Source organism: Pseudoliparis swirei, chromosome 20 (genome assembly GCF_029220125.1).
Source record: "Pseudoliparis swirei isolate HS2019 ecotype Mariana Trench chromosome 20, NWPU_hadal_v1, whole genome shotgun sequence".
Taxonomy (NCBI): domain Eukaryota; kingdom Metazoa; phylum Chordata; class Actinopteri; order Perciformes; family Liparidae; genus Pseudoliparis; species Pseudoliparis swirei.
The window spans coordinates 20,881,653-20,907,994 of record NC_079407.1 but is presented as its reverse complement, the minus strand read 5'-3'; the positions used below and the strand labels follow the sequence as shown (position 1 = coordinate 20,907,994).

The 26,342-nt window shown below is 44.1% G+C and overlaps 1 protein-coding gene across 1 annotated transcript; it reads right to left on the bottom strand.

Moving 5' to 3' along the window:
- Window positions 1-2,288: 2,288 nt before the first annotated feature.
- ttc9b (tetratricopeptide repeat domain 9B) lies at window positions 2,289-25,602 on the bottom strand (the record flags this gene model as incomplete). Its single annotated transcript, XM_056441322.1, has 3 exons — window positions 2,289-2,812; window positions 3,967-4,149; window positions 25,047-25,602. Coding segments are annotated over 3 exons (834 nt in total), but the record flags the coding sequence as incomplete, so codon positions are not given.
- Window positions 25,603-26,342: the final 740 nt, after the last annotated feature.

Here is a 26,342-nt window from a genome sequence, read left to right as displayed (position 1 = left end):
GAACAGTAAGATAATGTGAAGCAGTAGTTTAACACTTTGGGGATTAATCCACTTTTTTTAACAGATTACACAAATAAAAATTAAAAAATATATATATATTTGTTAATTAGTGAGCCTTAGAGATGCTGGGAGGTGGATATTGTCCCCGTTGTCCAGAGCTGGGCTGGCTGTATCCCCCCGTTTCCAGTCTTTGTGCTAAGATAAGCTAACCTGCGGCTGCTGCAGCTTCATATTAACTTTTCCTTGAAGAAAACGTTGTTCCTGCAACACAGCCATTAAAAGAAACAATATATGTAATCTATTAATTTCTATTGATATATATCTCATATCACGGACACCTGGCCGGACAGTTTAATGTCCTTTCGGCTTGGCCTGCTTAGGGAAATCGTAATGCTGCAACAAACACCTGTGCTTTTCCTGCTTAGACAACTCCAAATGTCTGCTGTGAAAATATCTGGTCGTGTCCGAAATCTCTATTTAGTTTAGTGCACTATATTTAAAGTTGAAAAGTATGCACTTTATAGTGTCTCAGAACCGTATAGGTTGTCATGGTAGCAGATTAATACCTGAAATGTGCGTATAAGATGTTCAGCAAACATATATATATGATTTAAAGGCTCACATACTATCAGCCATATGATGCATGATGCCATCAATGTTTCCAGCTCCAAGTCACTTCTGCTGCTGGAGTGACTTGAAGCCGCCGCTGCTCGGCTGGGGGTGGGGATGGTGGTGGTTTGTGGTGGTGGTGGTGGACTCCTCCTCCACTGGAGCCCCTCTGATTCATGCCAGTCCCCTCAACACATGGTGCCGTCTTTCCAGAGTCCCATTGATACATTTACGTCCCTATTTACCTCCAAGCAGGTCACTGAACATATTGGGAGCATCCATCGTTTACAGCTTTCTTTGATTTCCTCGTCCAGATCCTTTTGAATATCCTACGCTGTGGAGTTATTACCTCTCATCTCTCACCTGAGGCGGAACGTGACCCTGATTTATTAAATATCTCTGTTTTTCCAGATTGATTTGATACCTATTCTACTGTTGTGCCCCCGTCTGTTGCCACCACATGTATTAATAAAGGGCAGAATGGATACAATGGAGGAATGAGAGGACAGTGTGGCAGCATGCCATGGCAGGAAGCAATAGAGCAGATATAATCCCTACGTCACACATCTGAAGGAACTCTCTGGAGCCGCACGTTACATGCAGGAGGTGGACTTGCACACGGGGAAGAGGAAACTGGGCTTCATAGCGTCAGAGAGAAGGGGAATTCAGGTCATGCTTTCACAAATCGTCAATCTAACCGTCTGCAGGACAGCGCAGGCAGATTACAGCCTGTGGTGAAGCTATCGTATGATATATAATGAAATATTTGCATTATCAAAGATTCGGCTTCACAAGTACCAAGAGAAGCTAATAGTGTATGTGTGGTTTGACAACTCGCCGTGGATATCCACAAACCAGTCGTCAAACAGGTCGGGGTTTCACCCATCGACAAACTGAAGGAGGAAGGAATCTCATCTGGCCCACTCGTGATGACCTGCACTAAAGCTGAGTGCTCCAAGATGGCGGTGGGCAAATCTGTGTGTGATTGTTTCCCCTGCACTAACCCGGAGTCTCCTCGGTGTGTTATCGATGTCTGGGAAGCTTCAGCATTAGAGATAAAAGGTCGGACCTCTGTTTATAAGTTTTAAAGTGTTTGTGCTGTGAAACTTTAAAGTGGATTTCAATCTTGCCAAACGACGGTGGATGGAACTCCGATCCCATTGGCTATTTCCCGTTGTGACATCATCAACGGGAGGACGGAGGGAGGAGGGGTGTGTGTGTGTGTGTGTGTGTGTGTGGGGGTGCTTCCACGTTCTCAATGGCGACGCTTGACAACACATTCAAGATACACCGGTTTCTACAATAGCACACCTGCTGACACGAAGGCGTTCAACAACAGATAACGAGAGTGTGATGAACACTGGAAGCAAATTAAAAATCCTAGTGACAGTTTACAAACACTTGAATTAGCCCTTGAATCTAAACAACTAAAACAGTCCAGAGTTACATGGCAGAGAAAAGTGAAACAGTAGCGTGATAGATTAAGAAGCGGGCGTTTTCTCTACTTGACGGAAGGTTTCCTGTGCTCGCCTGAGGAAGCCCGAGTGGGGGAGGATGGACAGTCTAATCAGGCTATGTCTCGATATGTGTCACACACACACACCCCCTCCTCACTATCCCCCTCTTATGGTCACACACACACTCGTGCCCCCATCCCGGTGTGGTCGAGCTTCCCGGCCCCGATATTCTCCTCAAGAGTTCGAAGAAAGACGGAGAGAAGGCAGAGAGAAAAAGAGAGAGAAAAGAGAGCAGACACTAAATGCCTTTTTTGTCTTTAAAAACATTTACTAAATCACGCAAATGACCATTATTCATATGTATGTTTTGAAGCTCCTTTTTCATTGAGTATAGTACAGTTAAAAAAAAAAAGAAGTTTTTAAAGTTTGCTCGACTGTCTGCGTCTCGGGAGAAGAACCGCAGCACCTGAGGGAGAGAAGAGGGAGAGGAAGAGGGACGAGAGGGAAGAGGAGGTTGGCTTGCAGACAGAGCTTGATATGTCTCCCTGGCGGGTGATTGCGTCTTCTGTCTTCTGTCTGTGGGCTGTGCTGCTGCCGGGCGTAGATAGAGGACCAAAGAGGGGGGGTTGATGAGGGGTCAAAGGTCGAGGGTTAGCCCTGCGTCTCTTTGCCGCTCTCTCGTTCCCGCTGGCCGCTCTTGTTCATCTTCATCTCCGTCAGCTGGATGTAGCGCAGCACGTTGGTGTCTGTGACGGAGAGACAACGTGCAGTAGATGCGAGGCAGAAAGGTGGAGAGCACATCTTTGCTTCAATCAATTTCATGAGCCGTTACTTGTTGGCTTCTTTCAATAAAAGCACAGAGACGACCTCGGCTATGACAGAGCTCAAAAGTTAAAGCGTCAATTATTTCCTCGACTGACATTTCATCAAATATCTAATAACTGGTATCGATGTATCATTCAGTTTGCCTCAAATTAAAACATAATGAGGTAAAAAATGATAATGCAATATATTGTTTAACATCAACTGTTAATTCACAAAACAATCAGCCAACAAAAGTATCAAGGACGTGACCTCATTGTCTCTAAAGGAGCACAAAGGTTTCACAAAGTCTGCATGTTACAGTTAATAATGCATTACGGTGTAGGTACACTAATTCAACTTATATTAAAATACTATAACCAACAACTAGAGTTCTGCTTCAACGTGCAGTAATACGTCACCTCTAGCACGAGGCACGCGAGTGTAACTAAATACTGTTAGGTTGTAGTAGTTTATTTTGATAACATGTGCAGAGTTCTGATGCTTTAAATTAATACATATAGAAAGATATTGTAATAGGAAATATTAGGGAGAATATTGATATTGTTATTAATGTATTATAGAGCATAGGGGTAATGTTTACTCTATGCAAATGTAAACGGCAAGAATTAATGTATGTTGCATGAGAGTGACTGTTAGTATTTCAGATTGTCGAAGCCGGTTGAAATCCGTGAAGTGACTTACAATAATAGACGGGACTTTTATTGTGAAAATACCTGTTTAGTGACTTGACCGGAAGTGACGTTTCGACCCGGGGTTCAGTGACATTCGACCCCTCCATTGTTCTAGTGGGACTTTGAACCAATCACTAGGTGTTAAAGGATGGACTAACCTTTGAGAATGATTGGCTGATTTTGCGACTGTTACTCTGTCCTGGAGAAAGAGCGCTGGGTGCTTCAGGCTGGACCTGAGGAGCCGGGACCTTTGAAGACCACGACCGTGAGGCCTTGAATGTTTGTTTACACTTCCTGTCATTAAATGTTGATGACTTAACTCACGCGCGTCTGGAAGCCTGTTTTCCATCATTTGCGAAGTGCCCAGTTTCAGAATTCCCTTATAATACACAGTTCATCCTCACCTGTGGGTTCGCGGTTCTTGGCGTCACGCAGGTAGCGGAGAGCACATTCGTAGTCCCCCAGGTGGTAGAAGGCGATGCCGGCTCGGTACATGGCCTTGAAGTGGTCTCTCCGGTGGCTCAGCACCTTCAGACAGTAGTCCTTCACCCGCTCGTAGTTCACCAGCTCAGACTGCAACAGGCACGCTGCAGGAAGGAAGAGGGGGAACAGGCAGTGGTTTGGAAGTTAAAAAAAGACTTTCATTAATTTGACTCATTATTCATTTAAAGCAGTTGCCTCGAGTCTCAGCCAACGACAATTATGCACGTAAAACAAAGACGGGGATATTCAGCTGACATCTCACTCTGCGCCTTTCAATAGAGCCATAGTGAACAGTTCATCCTGAGGATGGCAGCGACTATCGGGACGATAAATAGCTAAATACTAAATGTCTCCTGGCATAGAGAAGACAGAAAGCGGTGCGAGCAGTTTGAGCTCTGGGGCAGGAGACGAAAGTCTCCACGTGTTGAGCTCAACATGCAACAAACAAGAATAGTGGAGACGTTCGATCTCAAGAATGACGGATTGAACGCCGCCAATGCCGACTTAGCAGATATGTTGTACGCAGAGAGGAGACGAGGAAAGGAAGGGCAGGAGGATGCCGAGTGAAAGTGAGCGACGGACACAGCAGAAGTCCTTTGGGACGAGATGTGAGCGAAGCTTGAACCGAATAACACGCCATCATGCGATGTGGGAGACTCGGGAATAGGCTTTGTAGTTCAGTGTAGCTGAGATCTGCTGAGATTGTCATAACTTCATTAGTATAGACGCGCTCACGTGCACACACACACACACACACACACACACACACACACACACACACACACACACACACACAGACCGCTTTTAGTCCACCAAAGCTTTTAAATGCCTACTGATGGCTCAGATATCACTTTGCCCTCTAGCACTTGAGGTTTAGTTTCCACTCTTCTTGTTCTTTTCTTTCTGTGTCTTAATCTATCTGATGATACATCAAACAATAAATGTCTTTTATCCTTCCGTGTACAACCATTGTCATGTCTGACTCCTTTTTTTTTAACCCTCCCTCTCTCCCTGAGGGGTGTGGCTGCAGCAGGAGGAGGAAGAGGAGGTTCATATGTGGGAAGATGAAGGAGAAGAGATGAGACATGTGGGAGACTATCGGGGGAGTTTGTGTTCCTCAATCTGAACCCATCTCTCTCTCTCTCTGTGAATTTATCCAGATGTTTTCATTTCATTTTAATAATATGTATTCGTTGTGAAAAGGAACCTCACCATATCGGATGAGCAATATACAGACAACCTTAAAATCGTTGACATCTGGTGGAATGCATTGAACGCAAACATCTGTGTCAGTTTTGGTGTGGAAAGAAAAAAATTGATTAATAAAAACAAAAAAGTGTCATCAAATAATCTGTGTTTTCTTTAGTTTTATTCAGATTCGTTCCTCATGTGCGTTAAACACGGAACACAAAAGGAAACATATGATCCATTTCGTTTGTTTACAGCAGACATGTTGACGATGATGTCATCGTAAGAAAACTCAAGTTAGTCAGCAAAACACAAAATATTAATGATAATAATCATCTCAGATGGTGACGTTGCTCTTATTTCCTTAACTGCATTAACAGACATCCAGAAACATTGCGTTCATTATCATCTGCTGCAACCTGGGTAGTGTTATGCTCCATGACCATGTGCAGGTAAACATGGTACAACAGTGAGTCAGCACGAACAAGCATCAACCAGACAGGACCCTGGAATCAATCAGCCAAATATAATTCATTCAGTTTAAAGATTTACATCTGTGCTTTGCGTACACTGTGACATGTCTCCAGTGAAAAGGGTGTCTTACCAAAGGATCGCATCATATTCTCCACAACCCCACAGACATTTCAGACCCTGACTATTTGTATTTCGTAAACTGATAAATCTTCTATACATATTTCCTCCCCACATAGGAGATGTGGTTTAACATTATTATCGATTTAGTTGGCTGTTTTTTTCCACACTGACTAATAAATAGTATTGTTTCCTCCTATTAAGCCCTTTGACTTTCTTATTCAAAATGCAACACCATCATTACTAGATGTGCGTAAAGGATGGACACACCCTCAGAGTCAAAAGAACAAAAGCAAATCCCACCATCCTGTTATTTTCAGACGCCCTCTGGCTCTCTTGCACACCTCTCTCCAGACTCCACTCCTCTATTTGTTTTTCACAACCGTCCGGACGCGACATGACTACTCTCATCCCTCCATCATCGCCCTGCAGCAGAGGACGGCTTCCAGAGGATTCAGTTACAGTCCGTAATGCAGTTAGAGAGAGCTCACTGGCACTCACACACACATGAGACATTGAATACACACTACAGTGTTAGCAGCAGATACACAATGACATGGGCAGGGTTACACACACACACAGTAACACAGGTGACTGCAAACAATCAAGTGGGTCCTGGATCAAAATAAATGACGACACAACCACACACACAGTGAAACACACACTGGCTTTTAAATGAACTTTTGTTTGATGCAAACAATGGCTAAAAAGATGACTGTACAGATACACACACACACACACACACACACACACACACACAGGCAGTGTACACAAATGATGACTGGCCGGCCGCACCCTTGCCCATTAGGCAGAAGCCAGAGGAAATGTAGAGTGCGGTGAGATGCATTATGGGTGTGATAATGACAGGATCATCGGAGAGGGCCGGGCCCATAAAAAACAGGAGAACAATACTACTGGAGCCGAGGCGTCCGATGACAGGCAGACCAATGAGTCAGAGGGTCCCTGTTTGTGCATTAACATATCAGCTACGTCTGAATTCATTTTCTATATTCATGTTCATTCTGCACAATTTCAGAGTTAACGCAGGAAGTTGTTTTCATGCTGCGGCCTCCTGATGTTTTCACTCGATTGCATTCAGGTGAACACAATGAAGGGCCGCTCTGACGCAGCACTCCACTGCGGATTCATCAACACATCAGTCCACCACGGACCTCTGGCCTAAAACCGGCCTTGAATAAATCTATAATGCAAAAACTAAAAAATAATAATGAAAGCTGCAGCTCCTGTAAGACAACAACGGAATTAAAGAAGCGTGCGCTATTTATATAATCTAATTGATAAGTTATCAGATAAACTGAAACATTTTAACAGACATTTATAATGAGTTAGCTGCATACCTAGACACAAACCAAAAAGTCCTTCACAGTCTGCGGAAGTATAACAAGAGATGAGGGGAGGAATAATAATGTGACTGGATACAGGAAATCAGTGGCGCAGACGAGTTATAGATTTGTCTTCAAGTGTCAGCGTCGTGAGTGCGAGTATCTTTCTGTTCCTGGGGAACTTCTATCTCACTGCCGGATTTGACGAGAGGCGAAATGAAACTCAGGAAATTGGAAATAAATGGAACAGAAAAAATGCTTTTGAACGTCTAAACGCAGCAAAAAGCCAACAGGTGCGGAGCAGCCGTGGACTCGAGTGCGAGTGTGTGAATGTGAATGTGCGTTTCTGTTGCCTGAAGAAGAGGTGCGGTGAGTGGGAGTGGTTAACACACGCTCAGAAACCCCACTGGTTTGCCTCAACCATCACGTTTGAAAACACAGATCCTGCATTCGCTTTCATTTAGCTGACGGAGCGCCAATGCCTGGGAGGCATGAGAGAGAGAGAGAGAGAGAGAGAGGCAGGAAGCTGGAAAAAGACGAGAGACAGGGGAGGGCCGAGTGAGGACAGAGAGAAAGAGACAAAACACAAATCCAGACACAGCCGAGGGGAAAATAATGACACGGTTCCTGTTTAAGAACAGAGGACAAGAGAAGAGAGACAAACAAAGGGCAGGAGATAGAAGACAAGTAGCAGATTTACCTCTGTTTCTCTACATCACCTCTGAACCCCCCCCACCTCCCATCTTTCCCCATCTCCATCCCACCAGGCGTGACACCACGATAACTTAAAGCAAGCCGTGGCCCTGCTGATTAGTGTGCTGTCCATCACCTTGTAATTAGTTCTGTTGCAGGATGATAATTACAAATGGAGAGAGACCCGACACACACACACACACACACACACACACACACACACACACACACACACACACACACACACACGTCCTCACCTTTCCCCATCTCTCCTTTACAAATGTCAGAGACCTGCATCAGATGTATTTGCAGAGACAAATGAACCGTGCATCGTCATCATCACTAGAAAATCGCCTCGTAGAAATAACCTCCAAGCAAAATGCGATCCCACACACTGACGTCCCACCCGGACAGCGCCGCCGGTCTCTCCGGGCCCACTAAGAATAGCTCCAACCGGGGCCACAGCTCTCTGGCTTTATCACCAGGGCTCGTCTGCATTGTCCTGACACAGCATTACCCCCCCCCGCTGCATTGTCATCTATGTTGGGGCCAAAATAGCAGATTTTGTTCATATTGAATGAATAATTATTTCAAGAGCTATTATATTCTGATTCTCAGATGTGTATTGACAGATTTGCCACTGATCCTCATCGGGGATGTGGAATAATGAACAAATCCAGGAGGGAGTCTTTAGTTGTTTTGTCGTCTCTTTCCCCCTCGTTGTTTAAGAAGGTATCAGAATCCTCTTCTGAACATCAGCTCGTATCTATTTCACCGACTTTCACACAAACACGTGGCTTGCAATTCGTCTTTATTGCATTGGCTGCTTTTTGTAGGATATCTAATGGTGTATATATTATTTTGAAACAACAAAAAATGAACAAAAGTGCATTAAAACAACTCTTCTATAGTCGGGCCAGTGGCAAACATTTTTGAAACACAACAGTTACTATAATTTTTCTCCTCTCATCTGCTTGTGTCTCAATGTGGCTGCTTTTCATCTTGAACCCTTATTTAATTTCAATAGCTGTTTTTTTTTTTTTTAACCAAATGGAAGGAGTCACTCCCATAATGCAGCAGTTTAGTGTTTTTAGTTTTGTTGATATAATTCACAATGGGACATAAGGAATATGAAATAGGCTCTTTTCCTCAGAGGGAATATGCATAAGAAATGCTGTGATTTGTGTCTTTAAATACCAAATTTAATAGACGTGCTAATGATCTCTTTGATTATGTGTTATGATTTGGAGTGTTTCCTGTTTTGTTTTGAAGTCCCTGTCTCGTTTCCTGTTTCCCTGCGCTTCCTTCCTTGTGCTTGTTTCGTTCCTGATTGTCCCCAGCCACGCCCTGATCGTCTCCACCTGTGTCGTTTTCCCCAGTGTATTTAGCCTGTGTCTTTCTGCTTGTTCTTTGTCTGGTCGTTTTTGTTCCTGTCCGGTTCTTGTCCCTGTTCCTGTTTGTTTCTCTCCTGTTGCCAGACTGTGGTTCTGCTCAGTGAACAATTAAAAGAAACCTTTTTATTTGGAAAGAAAGACTCATTGTGCTGCTTTTGGGTTCCTGCCTTGCTCACCCCTTAACATTATGTGTCAATGAAGTGGAAAACATGGCGTCAAAAACATGCTCATATTTACTCTTATCGTTCTTGTTTGACTGTGTGGGTCTCAGAGGAGCCAGACGTGGAGAGTTCTGGGACCAGCTTTACAAACAAGTCAGAGCCACGTTCACTGAGCTCCAGAGAACAGGCAGGTAGAGATTGAGATGTGTGTATTTTGGGAGATACATGAAGGCAGGAAATCTCCATCATATGAGAGTTTGCAAACTGCAATTTTTAACTTGATGTGAAATGTGATTTTTTTATCTCTCTTGCAAAGAGTTAGATGAGAAAGATGGACCCCACTCTCATAATAATAATACAAATTATACAAATATGAATGAATAATAATACATTTGATTTGTATAGCACTTTAAAAGCTACTCAACGGCCCTTTGCATGGTTAAAACAGAAATAATATAAGAATGTAAACAAGAGAGATTACATAACAATCAGAAACAAAACAGAAATCTGAGGTTGGTGCAGGAGGTCAGAAAGGTCAGAAAGGTATGAAGGTGTTCAGGGTTGTGAAGGGCTTTGCATGTGATGGGGATCATATTGAACTGTATGGAGAGCAATGTCATGTTTATAATCTGTTCAATGCAAGTTTTTTTTTAAGGTTTACAGGCAGCAGCCGGATGGATAAATTCCCAATATTATCCCACTTGTTGAAAACCAGTGGACAAACGGCCACTATTATAATACACAACACGGCTATCTTTGGTCCAAAGCTCTTTGTTCAATCTGTACGAAAACCAAAGACTTTAAATACGTAGATTACAGGAGATTACAGTGTTACTTCAGTCGTCTTTTGCCACACATCCTTATCCTCATGCTTCGCCATCTTCTCCCGTGCTCCATCAACCACCCTCCGGAAATAGTCGCTGATTCAGGATTAATGCTCATCTCCTTAAATATTTATACAAGTGAGGAAGCTCATCTTCTCTATGACTATTTATGTTCTCCGTTGCACTTCGCAGTTTCCAGAAATCAAGCCGAGCAATGTCTTGTCTGTGGCCCCACGGTACTCAGGGGGGACCGCTGGGTTGCCCGAAAGAACATAAAGAGCTCATGTAGTTGTGGCTGTATTTATTAGATTACAATATTAATTTTACATCTTTGCTAAGGGCCAGAGGAAGATCGAGGACTTTCTATATTACTTTTACTCTCGTGAGTAAAACCATGCATTCAAATAAGTAGATAAGTGCAGTTTAATAAAGATTAGATGACTTTTATTGAGGTTATGTCTGTAGTTCAACTCTCTGACAGAGACATAAATCTGTTGTGGCCCTTAGCTTGGTCATTATTAGATTGGTGATGTCATCTGTGGATCCTGAGCAGACTCTTGTCTTTAGCTCAGCAGATCTTACCATCAAACAGCTTCTCAAAGATTGTAATGTAGAATTAGGGCTGGGCTTTTTAATATTCATCTATTTCTGGAGTTTTTTCATTTGTGTTTGGATAATAAGCATAATATCTGTAAAGAAACATGCTCTCTGCATTATACTGCTGTGAGAGACGAGGGAGTCTTTGGAAAGGTCAACGGAGACAACTGACAAATGGTTTGGCTCAGAACCTCAAAAAGTCTGCCAAAATCTGCGAGGCAGTAAAGCACCTGAAGTAAATTAACGGCTTTCATCATTTCCTAAAAAGAAACAACCACAAGTTTCCGGCCTGCTTTCTTTAGTGCTTACTCCGACTCTGTATTTACACATCCAGAACACACATAGCAACATTGATGGATGAAAGTCCAATATTTTCCTTTTGCTATGTTTTCTGTCGATTGAGGGAAATATCTGTCTCTTTACTTGCTAAATGCTCCACTAAGTTATACCTGGCTCCCCGGCTACCTGTGTCCGTCTGCTGTTTGGGGCTTCGGCCAAAACCTACGCTGATAAGAGCGGAGAGAGTTCATCAAAACAGTAAAAATGTGTTTCCTTACACTTGTTTTTTAGTCATGAAAAATAGAAGAAAAAAAGTTGAAATATCAACAACAAAAGAATCCAGGGCTCAGGTCGGTCAGTTGATGCATCTATTAAAAACAAAATGCATAAACGCCATTGACATGACAAAAACATCAGATCTGTGTGGAGCGATAAGGAGACTGCAGCGTTCCTTACATCAATATGCGAAACAAACAACAAAAAACAAGCACACACATAACAGTACTGGAGGTAGACACACTATTCCAATTTTCGGGAAAAGTGGTGAAAGTTTGAGCTCCAGTTGGATGTAAATGGGTGGACACTACAAGCTCTTTAGAGCTGCAGGGTTAGGAGACATGCTGGTTCACCACAAACAAACCCTTTCATCCATTGCAAACAAACAATTAGATCATCTTTACATTTAACATTTTAACTCATAATCTTTTTTTTTATTTGACAGTAGTGGCGTGGGAGGCTGCTAAATCTGCTCCACTGAGAATGACCGTCAGTCAGGCGCAGCACAACCTTTACATGTCACTGTCACCACCAACAGTCCGTCACGAGGACGGGCTTTCAATGTCAACATCAGCTGGATATCAGTTAGATGTGCACAAAAAGCTCATTCTCATTCCTGAAGGCTTTGCAATAGTCTATATTTCTATTTCTGTATTTCTCTCTCTCTCTGAGGTGTCAGAAAAAGCGCATCTGTTCATCTCAGTTTCTCTCAGCGGGCTAAAAAAAGGTTTGACGGACACTTTCAATTTATTCATTACTTAACACAACTGTCAGTCCATATCAGAAAACGGTTGCGGTCCAACGATCTAAATCCCGCACAGACATACTGTGTCGGAACCACATGGGCTCAACAGAAGCTTTCTGATAAATCCCTGAGGTGTCAGAATAATTTTCTTGAAATGTAATTATTGTATGTAAATGTATATTCAATTCAAATATTCGTTCCCCGTTAATTAGTACGATGTGCTGTGTGCACACTGTGGTGCAACCGGACCCCACGATCACCGTCGGCCCGTCAGAGACACGAACCAGAGCAGATGGGCCTTCAAGACTCTTCATTGATGACACCTAGAACATTGGAAGACATCTGACCCGGTCAGCGTTGGTCACATGGTCTATCTGCTTTGCTGGGACTTTCTTAGTTTTTCAGGGAAATGTCTCGAATAGATTGTCATGCAATTTGCTTTAATATATTTATGGTCCACAGTGGATGAATCCCAATGACTTCGTGACCCTGTGGCTTTTCCTCTAGTGCCAACATATTTTTAGTGGAACCTCTCGATTCTGAGAATGTTGGCTACAAACATTCATGTTCCCAGAACAAACTGTAATATCTCTCAAGATCCCTTAACTTTTCGTGTTGCACCATCTGTAACAGTTTAGCTCCACGCCTTCCTTTTTGTAGTAGTTGTTTTCATCCTGTCACTGACTATCCTGTCATTCCAGATCCTGCTTCCCATCTCGTCAATTCAACTCCCCTCACCTGCCTCTGATCACCTCGTTAGTCCCTCATTCCCTTCACCTGGTCCTCACGCCCTTCTCACCTGCAGCCCATCCCCTCATTAGTCCCTCACTATTTAGCTCCCTCACTTCCACTTGCCCTCTGCCAGATTGTCTTGTGTTTTTCCGACCAAGCCCTCGAGCGTTCCATAGTTTGATTATTACCTTCGCATTGAAAATGCGGAAGGTTATGTTTTGATCGCCGTGTATTTATTTATTTATTTGTATGCGTGTTACTCGCATAACACAAAAAGTATTAAACCTAATCGCATGAAATTTGGTGGGATGATTGGTTATTATCCGGGGACCATTTGATTAGATTTTGGGATCGATCGGGTCAAAGGTCAAGGTCATGAAAAGGTCAAAATCTTCTTTTTACCATAGCAAAGTAAATTTGTATCTAATTGGCATGCAACTAATGCCAACATGTTCATAATTCAATGACCAATCTTGTCATATGCGAAGGTATGCGCTCTACCGAGTGCCCGTTCTAGTTCTGTCTGTTCCGATCTTAACGACGCTTTCAGTAAAGAGTCTTTATTTGAATTATCTGTCACCTGAGTCGTGCATTTGGGTCCACCCTAATCCCGTCGTGACACCATCGTCTGAAAATGTAATTTTTTCTAATGATCAGATATAAGCATAATGACTGCTGATGGAGGTGCTTGGTGCTAATGACTAGGACGTAAACATGGCTGGCATTACTCCTGCTTGCATCAGCATGTTAGCAATTACTTCTCTATTGATTGTCTGTTTGTGTTGTTTACTGTGTTAATCTCTTTTTTTCTAGTGTACTGACTGTTTTCATGGACAATTTAACCAATGAACAGCAGCAGCTTCGTGAGCACTTTTTCAACTGAAGAAACCTAATAAAAAGATGTGCCTTTGTTCTGCCTCTCTCTCCCTGCCTGCCCGTCTCTTTCCTTCTCCTCTTGACAGATGAGTGAATCTTATTTACTCTTGTGACATGAGTCATCTTGGCCTGCCAGGGCTCTGATATAAACCTTATTAGTCTTGATTGGATTTCTCAGCAGCTCACAATAAAAACATCCCCCCCGCCTTAGAGGTCATAGGGATGAGCATGTTCCTGCTTTCCTTCCATACTTGTCACTTGTCCCTCTCCTTCTCAGTCCCCCATATCTGTCTATAATCCCATCATGTGTAATTCTTCTGTCCAATCTCTCCTGCTCCCTTAGTTTCACTGCCTTCCCCATTTCAGCCTCGGTATCTTTACGGCCTTCCCCCTTCCCCCACCCTCCAAATCTCTCTTTGTCAGCTGTGAGGTCATTCGTAGGCACAGAGAGAGCACAGTGCCGTGTGAGTGGTACAGTCGAGGGAGGAGGGCCAGTCGGACCCGACAGCAATGCCACGCCATCTGCAGCCCTGGCACATTATGGCTCTCGCTCGGCCCACCCCTCCAATGACAGGCGTCCACGCACAGAGGGAGAGAAGACTCCGACCTCCCCTCCCCCCCCTCCATTTCCCCTTCTCAACCTTGCACAACATTTCTCTCCTCCTACGAGCACATTGCATCGCTCGCTTCTTCTCTCCAAAGCACCAGGCGTGTCCTTTGCATCCACCCACTGCTAATCCCATTCAATTCAGTTTGTTTTATATAACCCAATATCACAAATTATGAATTTCCCTCAGAGGGCTTTACAATCTGTACACAATCGACATCCCTGACCTTTGACCTCACATCGGATCAGGAAAAACTCCTAAGAAATAGAAAAAAAACTTTCACAGGGAAAAAAGTGAAGAAACCTTCAGGAGAGCAACAGAGGAGGATCCCTCTCCAGGAGGGACAGAACAATAGATGTCATGTGACCAGAAGAAACATTACAGAGCTCCATAAACTCATAAATTCAACCCTACTTTCTCCACATCTTAACCCCTCCATCTCACATTTCTTCTCACTTTCATCTCCTGCCTTTATCTCATGCACTGCACCATGTCCCCTGGTGACGGAGCTGGCAGGAGATGAAAGGGAGGAGTTTTCTATTCTGTTCGTCTTTTGTAGAGAAGCCTTGAATGCTCACTAGGAGTCGGTTGATAATGGACTTGGGAAACCATCAGCGGGGTTACACATCACTGCCATGCTAATTAACACAGCCCCATCTGAATTAAGATTGTGCTTTGAGGCTGTGATGTGGGGAGCTTAAGGCGGTTGAGGAAGTGCACGACAGCGCCATGTCCTGTGATTGATGACGAAGGCACACAGATGTGGAGGCCACTAAAAGACTCATAACATCTCCAGTACGAGGCCTGTGGTTTGTACGTCGTGGTCCAGAAGTTCATTGATCGCCCCGAGGCTCTGACTCGAGGACACGTCAGAGGAAACACATTAACAGCTGGTACTCGCATGTGATTAGTGATGACATGAAAGCTGATCCATGTGTCTTTGCATTCGCACGCTGTATTCAAATGTATTCTCGTTATATCGATTATGGCGAGTGGGTGAAAATTGCTGGATCATCATGATGGTGCGCTGTTAGCTGCATCAGCTAAATAAAAAGGTCTTGATCTCACTTATTCCCTCCTGCTGTGTCTCTCTTAAGGCTGCGACTTATGACTCATTCACAGATTGAGCCCGTCAGGAGGAACAAAGGGAGATTTCAGAGAGAGATCAGAGCGAGCGGGAGCCACTGAATAGTCAAAGTGATCATCGCTTTCACATCAGGGTCACGCCAACCTGCTTTCTTTTTTATCTTCCTCACATTTCATAATGCACATTTGAAGGCGTTAAAACTTAGCTGGTTGATACAAGTCTGACAGTGGGCTGTTTGTGGTGGATGGACAGCTGAGGCGGGCTGAGAGGCCTCTGGCCAACATGTTGCACCACTGACCTGCGACAGACACAGTGGGGGTGGAACCCATTTAGACACATACAGCCTACAGGGACACGCAGACTCAGGCATCAAGGCCCAGCACAGAGGACATCCATCGTCCATCGTCTATCATCCATCATCCATCATCCATCGTCCATCGTCTATCATCCATCGTCCATCGTCCATCGTCCATCGTCTATCATCCATCGTCTATCATCCATCGTCTATCGTCCATCGTCCATCGTCCATCGTCCATCGTCTATCATCCATCGTCCATCGTCCATCGTCCATCGTCTATCATCCATCGTCTATCGTCCATCGTCCATCGTCCATCGTCTATCGTCCATCGTCTATCGTCCATCGCCCATCGCCCATCGCTCTATCGCCCATCGTCCATCGTCCATCATCCATCGTCCATCGTCCATCGTCCATCGTCTATCATCCATCGTCTATCGTCCATCGTCCATCGTCCATCGTCCATCGTCCATCGTCTATCATCCATCGTCTATCGTCCATCGTCCATCATCCATCGTCCATCGTCCATCGTCTATCATCCATCGTCTATCGTCCATCGTCCATCGTCCATCGTCCATCGTCTATCATCCATCGTCCATCGTCCATCGTCTATCATCCATCGTCTATCATCCATCGTCCATCGTCTATCGTCCATCGTCCATCGTCTATCATCCATCGTCCATCGTCCATCGTCTATCATCCATCGTCCATCGTCCATCATCCATCGTCCATCGTCTATCATCCATCGTCTATCGTCCATCGTCCATCGTCCATCGTCCATCGTCCATCGTCTATCATCCATCGTCCATCGTCCATCGTCTATCATCCATCGTCTATCATCCATCGTCCATCGTCCATCGTCTATCATCCATCGTCTATCATCCATCGTCCATCGTCTATCGTCAGTGCTGTATAGTAACGAAGTAGAAGTACTTCGTGACTTTACTTAAGTAGTTTTTTTGGGTATCTGTACTTTATTTTACTACTTATATTTCTGTTTACTTTTACTTTTACTTCACTACATTTTGCAATGAAAACTTGTACTTTTACTCCGATACATTTCCCCTGAAACAGTTTCGTTACTCGTTACTACGGGAAAAAATAATCATGAGAAACATCGGGGACTGTTGTGGAACACACCGCAGCGCACCTGAACGCAGCACGAGCACCAGGTTGGGACTCAGTGGTCCTTGCCGCGTGTTTTCTCTTCCCAGTGATGCCCAGGATGCTAGCGAGCGGCTACAGATACGACTCATTTCATGTGGAGCAGCAATGGAAGCTACTCGAACAACCACGGGGACCAAGATCAACGTCCGTGGCCATATTTGGGCGAACTCTTTTCTTTTGTCGGAGTGAAAGTTTCTTCCTACCGGATGAAGTGCCTCTTATGCCGACCGAAAGTACGGAGATATGGCCTTCAACAACTCACCAACCTCAGGAAACACATTGAGGTAAATTAAGATGAATCCCATGAGCCGCAACGTTAATGTTTAGTTTTGATAATCATCAGAAACCTGTTAAGATATCTAGCAGTGTTGTCCTCAGGATTGGAGTAAGTTATATCTTTGGCAGGAGAGGGGGAGACAGGTGTCTGATTGTCCTACACATGTTGTACGTTAGGCTAATGTTCGCTAGCTATCGTCAATTAAATGAGACAATTAGCGTGAGTGCAGCAGACGGATCGCTAGCGAGTTAATGAGCTGAAGAAGTGTTGACAGTTGTGAGAATTTGTTGATTTGAGTCGTCTTAGCTATAATATAATGCTAATCATTACAGCATTATTATCATTATTTGTATTAATATTATAAGAGTGACGGTCCAGTAATGGCGACGATATTGATTTGGGACTGTTGTTGTGTTTAACTACAGAGATACAAGTACATATTCACAAATCAACTCTGGATGCACGGACAGCGCATGAAACTAAATGTATAAACCTCAAATTAAAACAAACTATTTTGTATAAAACTGCTGGTTGGGGTCATGACATGTTAGGAAGTGTTATTAATTCTATCATGTCTATAATACTCTCACTTTATTTCAGGAATGGACTACATCAAGCAGCACATGGAAGAACCTTCCCTGCAGCTAGGGGATGCCACCAGGTCCAGTTCATCTGATGAAGAGGACTTCCTCTTCGTCATCTCAAGCGCATGACAGCAGCAAACAGCTGGATGGAGACGTGGATCACGTTGACTTGCTGAAATGCTTCCCAACTGTGTGCTGCTGTCTGTGAAGCTAGACACACTCTACCTGCACCAGGGCCTGTGAAGCTAGACACACTCTACCTGCACCAGGGCCTGTGAAGCTAGACACACTCTACCTGCATCAGGGCCTGTGAAGCTAGACACACTCTACCTGCACCATCAGGGCTTGTGAAGCTAGACACACTCTACCTGCATCAGGGCCTGTGAAGCTAGACACACTCTACCTGCATCAGGGCCTGTGAAGCTAGACACACTCTACCTGCATCAGGGCCTGTGAAGCTAGACACACTCTACCTGCATCAGGGCCTGTGAAGCTAGACACACTCTACCTGCACCAGGGCCTGTGAAGCTAGACACACTCTACCTGCACCATCAGGGCCTGTGAAGCTAGACACACTCTACCTGCACCATCAGGGCCTGTGAAGCTAGACACACTCTACCTGCACCAGGGCCTGTGAAGCTAGACACACTCTACCTGCATCAGGGCCTGTGAAGCTAGACACACTCTACCTGCATCAGGGCCTGTGAAGCTAGACACACTCTACCTACATCAGGGCCTGTGAAGCTAGACACACTCTACCTGCACCGGGGCCTGTGAAGCTAGACACACTCTACCTGCACCATCAGGGCCTGTGAAGCTAGACACACTCTACCTGCATCAGGGCCTGTGAACGGCTCTTCAGCATCGCAGGACTCGTCTTCAGCCCCAGAAGAGCGACACTGAAATCTGTCCATTTTGAAAATCAACTTCTTTTGAAGATGAACAAGACATTTTTCACTTTAAAGTGATGATTCTGGTTGTGACTTTTGGTTCTGCTTTTTTCTGTGTTAATCGTGTTTTTATATTTTAGTAATTTCATAGTATTCATATATTGCTAAGTTCATCCTAGCTCATACTCCTTGTTCATGGCGGCCACAGCACCCAAACAAATAAACTTCATAATTCTCAAAATTCTGACCCTTTGTTTTTTTTATTAACAGCATTTACTTTTACTTTTACTTTCAATACTTAAGTACATTTAATATCAGCAAATTACTTTTGATACTTAAGTACAAAAGAAATCAGATACTTTAATACTTTTACTCAAGTAGTATTCTCATAGGTGACTTTTACTTTTACTTGAGTAATTTTCCAGTCAAGTATCTTTACTTTTACTCAAGTATGACTTTTGGGTACTTTATACACCACTGTCTATCGTCCATCGTCTATCATCCATCGTCCATCATCCATCGTCTATCGTCCATCGTCCATCGTCTATCGTCCATCGTCTATCATCCATCGTCCATCGTCTATCATCCATCGTCTATCATCCATCGTCCATCATCCATCGTCTATCGTCCATCGTCTATCATCCATCGTCCATCATCCATCGTCTATCGTCCATCGTCTATCATCCATCGTCTATCGTCCATCGTCTATCGTCCATCGTCTATCATCCATCGTCTATCATCCATCGTCCATCGTCTATCGTCCATCGTCTATCATCCATCGTCCATCGTCTATCATCCATCGTCTATCATCCATCGTCCATCGTCCATCGTCTATCATCCATCATCCATCATCTATCATCCATCGTCTATCATCCATCGTCCATTGTCTATCATCCATCGTCCATCGTCTATCGTCTATCGTCCATCGTCTATCATCCATCGTCCATCGTCTATCATCCATCGTCTATCATCCATCGTCCATCGTCTATCGTCCATCGTCTATCATCCATCGTCCATCGTCCATCGTCTATCATCCATCGTCTATCATCCATCGTCCATCGTCTATCATCCATCGTCTATCATCCATCGTCCATCGTCTATCATCCATCGTCTATCATCCATCGTCTATCGTCTATCGTCTATCATCCATCGCCTCGCTATCATCCATCGCTCATCGTCTATCATCCATCGCTATCATCCATCGTCCATCATCCATCGTCTATCATCCATCGTCCATCATCTATCATCCATCGTCTATCATCCATCGTCCATCGTCTATCATCCATCGTCCATCGTCTATCATCCATCGTCTATCATCCATCGTCCATCGTCTATCATCCATCGTCTATCATCCATCGTCCATCGTCTATCATCCATCGTCTATCATCCATCGTCCATCGTCTATCATCCATCGCTCATCATCCATCGCCCATCGCTATCATCCATCGCCATCATCATCCATCGCCTATCATCCATCGCCCATCGTCTATCAACCAACGTCTATCATCCATCGTCCATCGTCTATCATCCATCGTCCATCGTCTATCATCCATCGTCTATCATCCATCGTCCATCGTCTATCATCCATCGTCTATCGTCCATCGTCTATCATCCATCGTCTATCGTCCATCGTCTATCATCCATCGTCTATCATCCATCGTCCATCGTCTATCGCCCATCGTCTATCGTCCATCGTCTATCATCCATCGTCTATCATCCATCGTCTATCATCCATCGTCTATCGTCCATCGTCCATCGTCTATCGCCCATCGTCTATCATCCATCGTCCATCGTCTATCATCCATCGTCTATCATCCATCGTCTATCATCCATCGTCTATCGTCCATCGTCTATCATCCATCGTCTATCGTCCATCGTCTATCATCCATCGTCCATCGTCTATCATCCATCGTCTATCATCCATCGTCCATCGTCTATCGTCCATCGTCTATCATCCATCGTCCATCGTCTATCATCCATCGTCCATCGTCCATCGTCTATCATCCATCGTCTATCATCCATCGTCCATCGTCTATCGTCCATCGTCTATCGTCCATCGTCTATCATCCATTGTCTATCGTCCATCGTCTATCATCCATCGTCCATTGTCTATCGTCCATCGTCTATCATCCATCGTCCATCGTCTATCATCCATTGTCTATCATCCATCGTCTATCGTCTATCATCCATTGTCTATCATCCATCGTCTATCGTCCATCGTCTATCATCCATCGTCCATTGTCTATCGTCCATCGTCTATCATCCATCGTCCATCGTCTATCATCCATCGTCTATCATCCATCGTCCATCGTCTATCATCCATCGTCTATCATCCATCGTCTATCGTCTATCGCCCATCGCCTATCATCCATCGTCCATCGCGCCCATCGTCATCGCCTATCATCCATCGCCCATCGTCCTATCATCCATCGTCTATCATCCATCGCCCATCGTCCATCGATCGCCTATCATCCATCGCCATCGCCTATCATCCATCGCCATCATCCATCGCCTATCGTCTATCGCCCATCATCCATCGTCCATCGTCTATCATCCATCGTCTATCATCCATCGCCCATCGTCTATCATCCATCGTCTATCATCCATCGTCCATCGTCTATCATCCATCGTCTATCATCCATCGCTTCATCGCCCATCGTCTATCATCCATCGTCCATCGTCTATCGTCCATCGTCTATCGCCCATCGTCTATCGTCCATCGTCTATCATCCATCGTCTATCATCTATCGCCCATCGTCTATCATCCATCGTCTATCATCCATCGCCTATCGTCCATCGCCCATCGTCCATCATCCATCGTCTATCATCCATCGCCCATCGTCCATCGCCCATCGCCATCATCCCATCGTCTATCATCCATCGCCTATCGCCTATCGCCCATCGTCCATCGTCCATCGTCCATCGTCTATCGTCCATCGTCCATCGTCTATCGTCCATCGCATCGTCCATCGTCTATCGTCCATCAGCCATCGTCTATCGTCCATCGTCTATCGTCCATCGTCCATCGTCTATCATCCATCGTCTATCGTCTATCATCCATCGTCTATCGTCCATCGTCTATCGTCCATCGTCTATCGTCTATCGTCCATCGTCTTTATGTTCGACCGAATTAGGTACCATACTGCCAGTGCTTATTTCTGTTTTTCTTCTCTTTAGACATTCACTCATTTTTTTTCTCTTGCCAGCATCTTTTCTATATTTATTTATTCAGAAATATTTCCTGTTTTTGAAAACATATTTTGTCTCTCTCTCCGCTTTTCTCTGATCCATTTAATGTCTTTTTCATCTTGTGTTTTGCATCCGTGAGTCAGCATTCAGCAGCTGAGAAACATCACAGATCCCCAAAGCCAGAGCTGACTGCTTGTTTTGACCGACCAACAGTCAAAAACTTGTGTTTGTAAATTTGCATAAAATGTAAATACTCCAGTAAAGTTAAAATAAACTCAACATTGTACAACGGGGAAATCTTTCACTTGTGACCACAAAGTCAAGAAGACAAGACCCACATCAACTCACAAATGCACACGCACACGATACACAAAATCAGCAATGTCAGCAAATACTGGCCGGTCCAGCAGCACGGAAAGCAACGCCGCTCGATTCTCACCTGATCATTTTTCTGACTTCCCTGAAGGAATGCATATTTAAAATAAGTAATTGTGTAAAGTTATTCAGAGTTGGATGGGAGAAAATTATTTGAAAGTAAAAACACAATATATATACTATATATATATATATATATATATATATGTATGTATATATATTTAAGTATTAATCACAAAAGAGCCATTTTCATCCCAGTGAGTTGAATGTTTAGTTTAATCGTTTTTAAGTAAAGAAAAATGCTCTTTAAATTAAATGTGGATACTCCAAACAAGTAAGAATTAGTATTTTAATTCTCAAGCTGAAACAGACTTCAGGTTATTTGTTATCATTTATGTGGGCATAAGAACTGTGAGCCAAGAATTGTATAATGAGAGTTATGTAAAGATGACGATGTTATTGAATTCATCCCAATGTGGAGTATTTCAATTTTATCTGCATTATTAATAAAAGGTACGGCTGTGATATTATTTATTTATCTTATTGTCAACAAATGCCTTTAAAAAGCTTACAATGGATTGAATTTACGAACAAATATTGCCTGTCCAGCTAAAGATACAATAATTCATTAATTAATCAATCATTAATAAAGCAGTCCCCATAAATGCACAATTTACTCTTGTTAAAGTAATTAAATAAACTCAGTGCCCAGTTGTCTTTGGAAATGACTTTGCTTATTTAAAGGGTTTATGGGGGTTTCATGTGGCATAAAGAGGAGCAGACATCAGTCGTTTAAAAGCACATAAGCAGGAATATGAATGCAAATATTCTATAAACGTCAAGTGGACAAGAATCAACAAAAAAACAAGTCGTTGGTGGCAAAGCAAGGTTGAGATGAGGGTTCTTTGTGTTCGTGTGAACACTGTTTGAAGCAGCAGTGAGGGGAGGGGATGATCAGTGTTAATGCAACAACAGGGAAAAGGCCCAGTGACGGTTGCCATGGTGAAAATGGTCCCCTGTCGAGTGCTCGCGGCCCCGTCCTCCCCCTCCTCTCCCCTCTCTGCTCTTCTCTCTCCTCGGTCGCTCGTACATCACTCAAACTGACTTCCTCTTACTTTCCACTTCATCTCCTGCGTCTTCCTTCCTGTTTCTGCCCCTATGCTTATTTCTTCCTTAACTCACTCTCCCTTCCTCCTCTTCTCTTTCCCTCCCCCATCCTGTCCTTCACCCCACAGTGGCCTTCAGGCTCCACTCTGGGCCCTGGACGCTGCACACAACAAGGTGACCTTCATTGCATAACGGCAGGCTGACTGGGCAACACACGGAGACCATGCAACGAGACGCACCGTCACTACTGCCCTCGCCAAGACATCACAACCCCGACACGGATCGTGATGTAACACCATCATGAGCTCACTCCGGGATGACAACGTTCACCATGACCTGCATCCAGAGCACAGACTGTTATATCATTATATTGTACAGCAGAGCTACTGGCAATTGTAATCGAGTATTTCTTGATGCAGTAAATCCTGATAAACTACTTTTGTTGTTACCTTTACTAAATAATTAAAAGGCATTATATATGATTTATTGGTTGAAAGATAGATTCTGTTCAAACTCATTGTAAACTAATAAGAATAACATTTTAATGTTTAATGGGTTGGGTGGATGATATTTGATTGTGGTGTATATTCCACAAATATAATATCAAGTATACAATAAAGCTTAAACAAATGGTTGTTTAATAGATTGATCGGCAATACGTTTTTCTTCACACTTCTATAGCTTCACCATTGTGAGGATTTGCAGTGTTTACTGCATTTCATATCATTTTAAACTGCATATATTTGTTGTTCTCTGTTGTTCCATTAAAACAAGATATGAAAACAAATACAGGCACTAAACACATTATTACAGATAAAAGCCCCCAAGGCACATTTGTGATTTTGCAATATAAATAAAATGTACTTAAAACGTTATTTATTTTTTAACTAAAATCTAACAAAAATCTATCAAAAACATAAAAAGCTGCTCCAACCATCTCAAATCCACCATGCTTCACGCCGTATGTTTTCCTACAATATGCATTTCAGTTGACAGACAGCATTTAGTCAGAGGATCATACTGCTTGTCAAACTAAATGAATGCAGCCTTCAGAAAAAAGGCAAAAACAACAGCTTGTCTTCGAAGCCTGCTGGACCACATTTCCAAAGGTCATATCAGAACTTGGGCTTTAGAAACTTGCGATGGATATTGTCAGTATTTTATGACGTACAGACATGGCATTAAAGATGGAAAATAAAATAAATCAGTATTTGCAACGAGTTTAAACGGCCTATTTGCGGAACACCCACATAGAGCAACTGAATGTAGTAACCAGTGTAAATACTACACAGTGATACAGAAGTCGCCTCATGAGTTAATTCATATTTTCAGTGCAGCTCAGTTAACCCTGTATGTCCCTGAAAAGTGGGGCCACCTTACATCACCCCTCAGACCCCTTGGGAAAAGATGATTACAACACAACAGCGCGATGAACTCTTCTCATACATAATAAAAAAACAACATGCATATTTCCTATGAGGCTTTGTGGCCGTGGGACAATTTATTCATTGCATTTTTAAAATTATCTTATTCTCATTCTCACAATTTAAATAATGGACCTGTATAATGCACGTGTTTGCTATTCTAAGTGATTTCCTCTGCACACATCCGACACCTGCAGAAACAAGCAGCCTACACAGGCTCGTGTGGACCCGGTGAACCGGAACCAACGATGGTGTCGGCAGCAGCAGGGGGTGACGGGGCTCTGGGGCTCTGGGCTCACCTGTCAGGCTGTCGTAGCACTCGATCTCGGTGCTCTCCACGGCTCTCCGCTGCTCCTCGGTCAGCGTGGCCGCGGGTGGGCTCAGCAGGTTGACCTCTGAGCCCGTCGTCCCGTCGGCTACATGGACCCCTTTGAGTTGCAGCAGCGCCCGGTGGTACTTGCCGATCGCTTCCCGAAATTTCTTCTCCTTGTAGCAGCGGTGACCCTCCACCTTGAAGTCGATGGCTTTCTGGATCTTCACCTCCATCTCCATTTCAGCCGAGCCGGCTCGATAGCCGCCGCCGCCGCCTCCTTCTCCGTCTCCTCCGGCTGCCGCTGCCAGGCTCCGGCCGCCTGTTTCCGGGTAGCTTTTGAGGCTCTTTATCGGATGTTGCTTGGCTTCCATGTCTCTCAGTGAAAGCGCCGGGAGCGGGCCATGGTGCTCGGACACCGAGGTGTGTGTGTGTGTGTGTGGTTGCCGGAGGACCGGAGCAGCGATGCGAAACGGAGCGGCGGAGACGGCTGAGCAGGCGGCACCGGAGACACGACGAGCCTCGAACAAACCGCCTCGGAAACGGGTTCAGAAACGTCTCCGCTTTGTTATGTCTGCGCTTGAAGAACAGCCGTGATGTGAAGTGAGTGAAGTTATGTTGTCGAGGTGGAAAGAGATGAAGGAGGCTAGAACAGCGGGCAGACACATCCCGACATTTCCCAGCCGTTAGTTTTCCAACCGTCGAAAACAAGGATTCCTCGTTCTGATCCTCTCGCGGAAGGATGCTCGAGTGGATTTCTATGGCACGCGCAGCTTCAGCACCACAAACAGCGCATGCACGAAATCCCGTGCCGAACAGCATTGTGGGTAAAAAAAAAAAGGTCTTGCGTTGCTGCAGTCCATATTTTACATGGTAAAAACGGAGGAAACGTGCAGAAATGTCCAACTCGATCGATTATTTAAAAACCTTTGATCTGGTAAAAACAAGTATACATAAAAAAGAATAAATGTCCATCAATAACAGCGAATTGTACCATTAAGGCTGCGCCCTATGGACATCATTCAGTCACACACATCCTGTATTTAGAATACTTAAATAATTTATTATCAGTCTTTGTGGCATAATATTTCACACTACGTCACGTCCATTGTTTGAGAGTCTTTAAACATAAAAACCACGCACACTTATACTTTAATTAATATCCCTTCTGTAGACATCAGATGATGGCCAGAGAGAAGCAGCTGATAACTTCAGCTGATACGGTCTTCAAGGAGACGGTCGGCAGGAGGCTGCAGGAACCAGAGGAGGGAGAGAGCGACCTCAA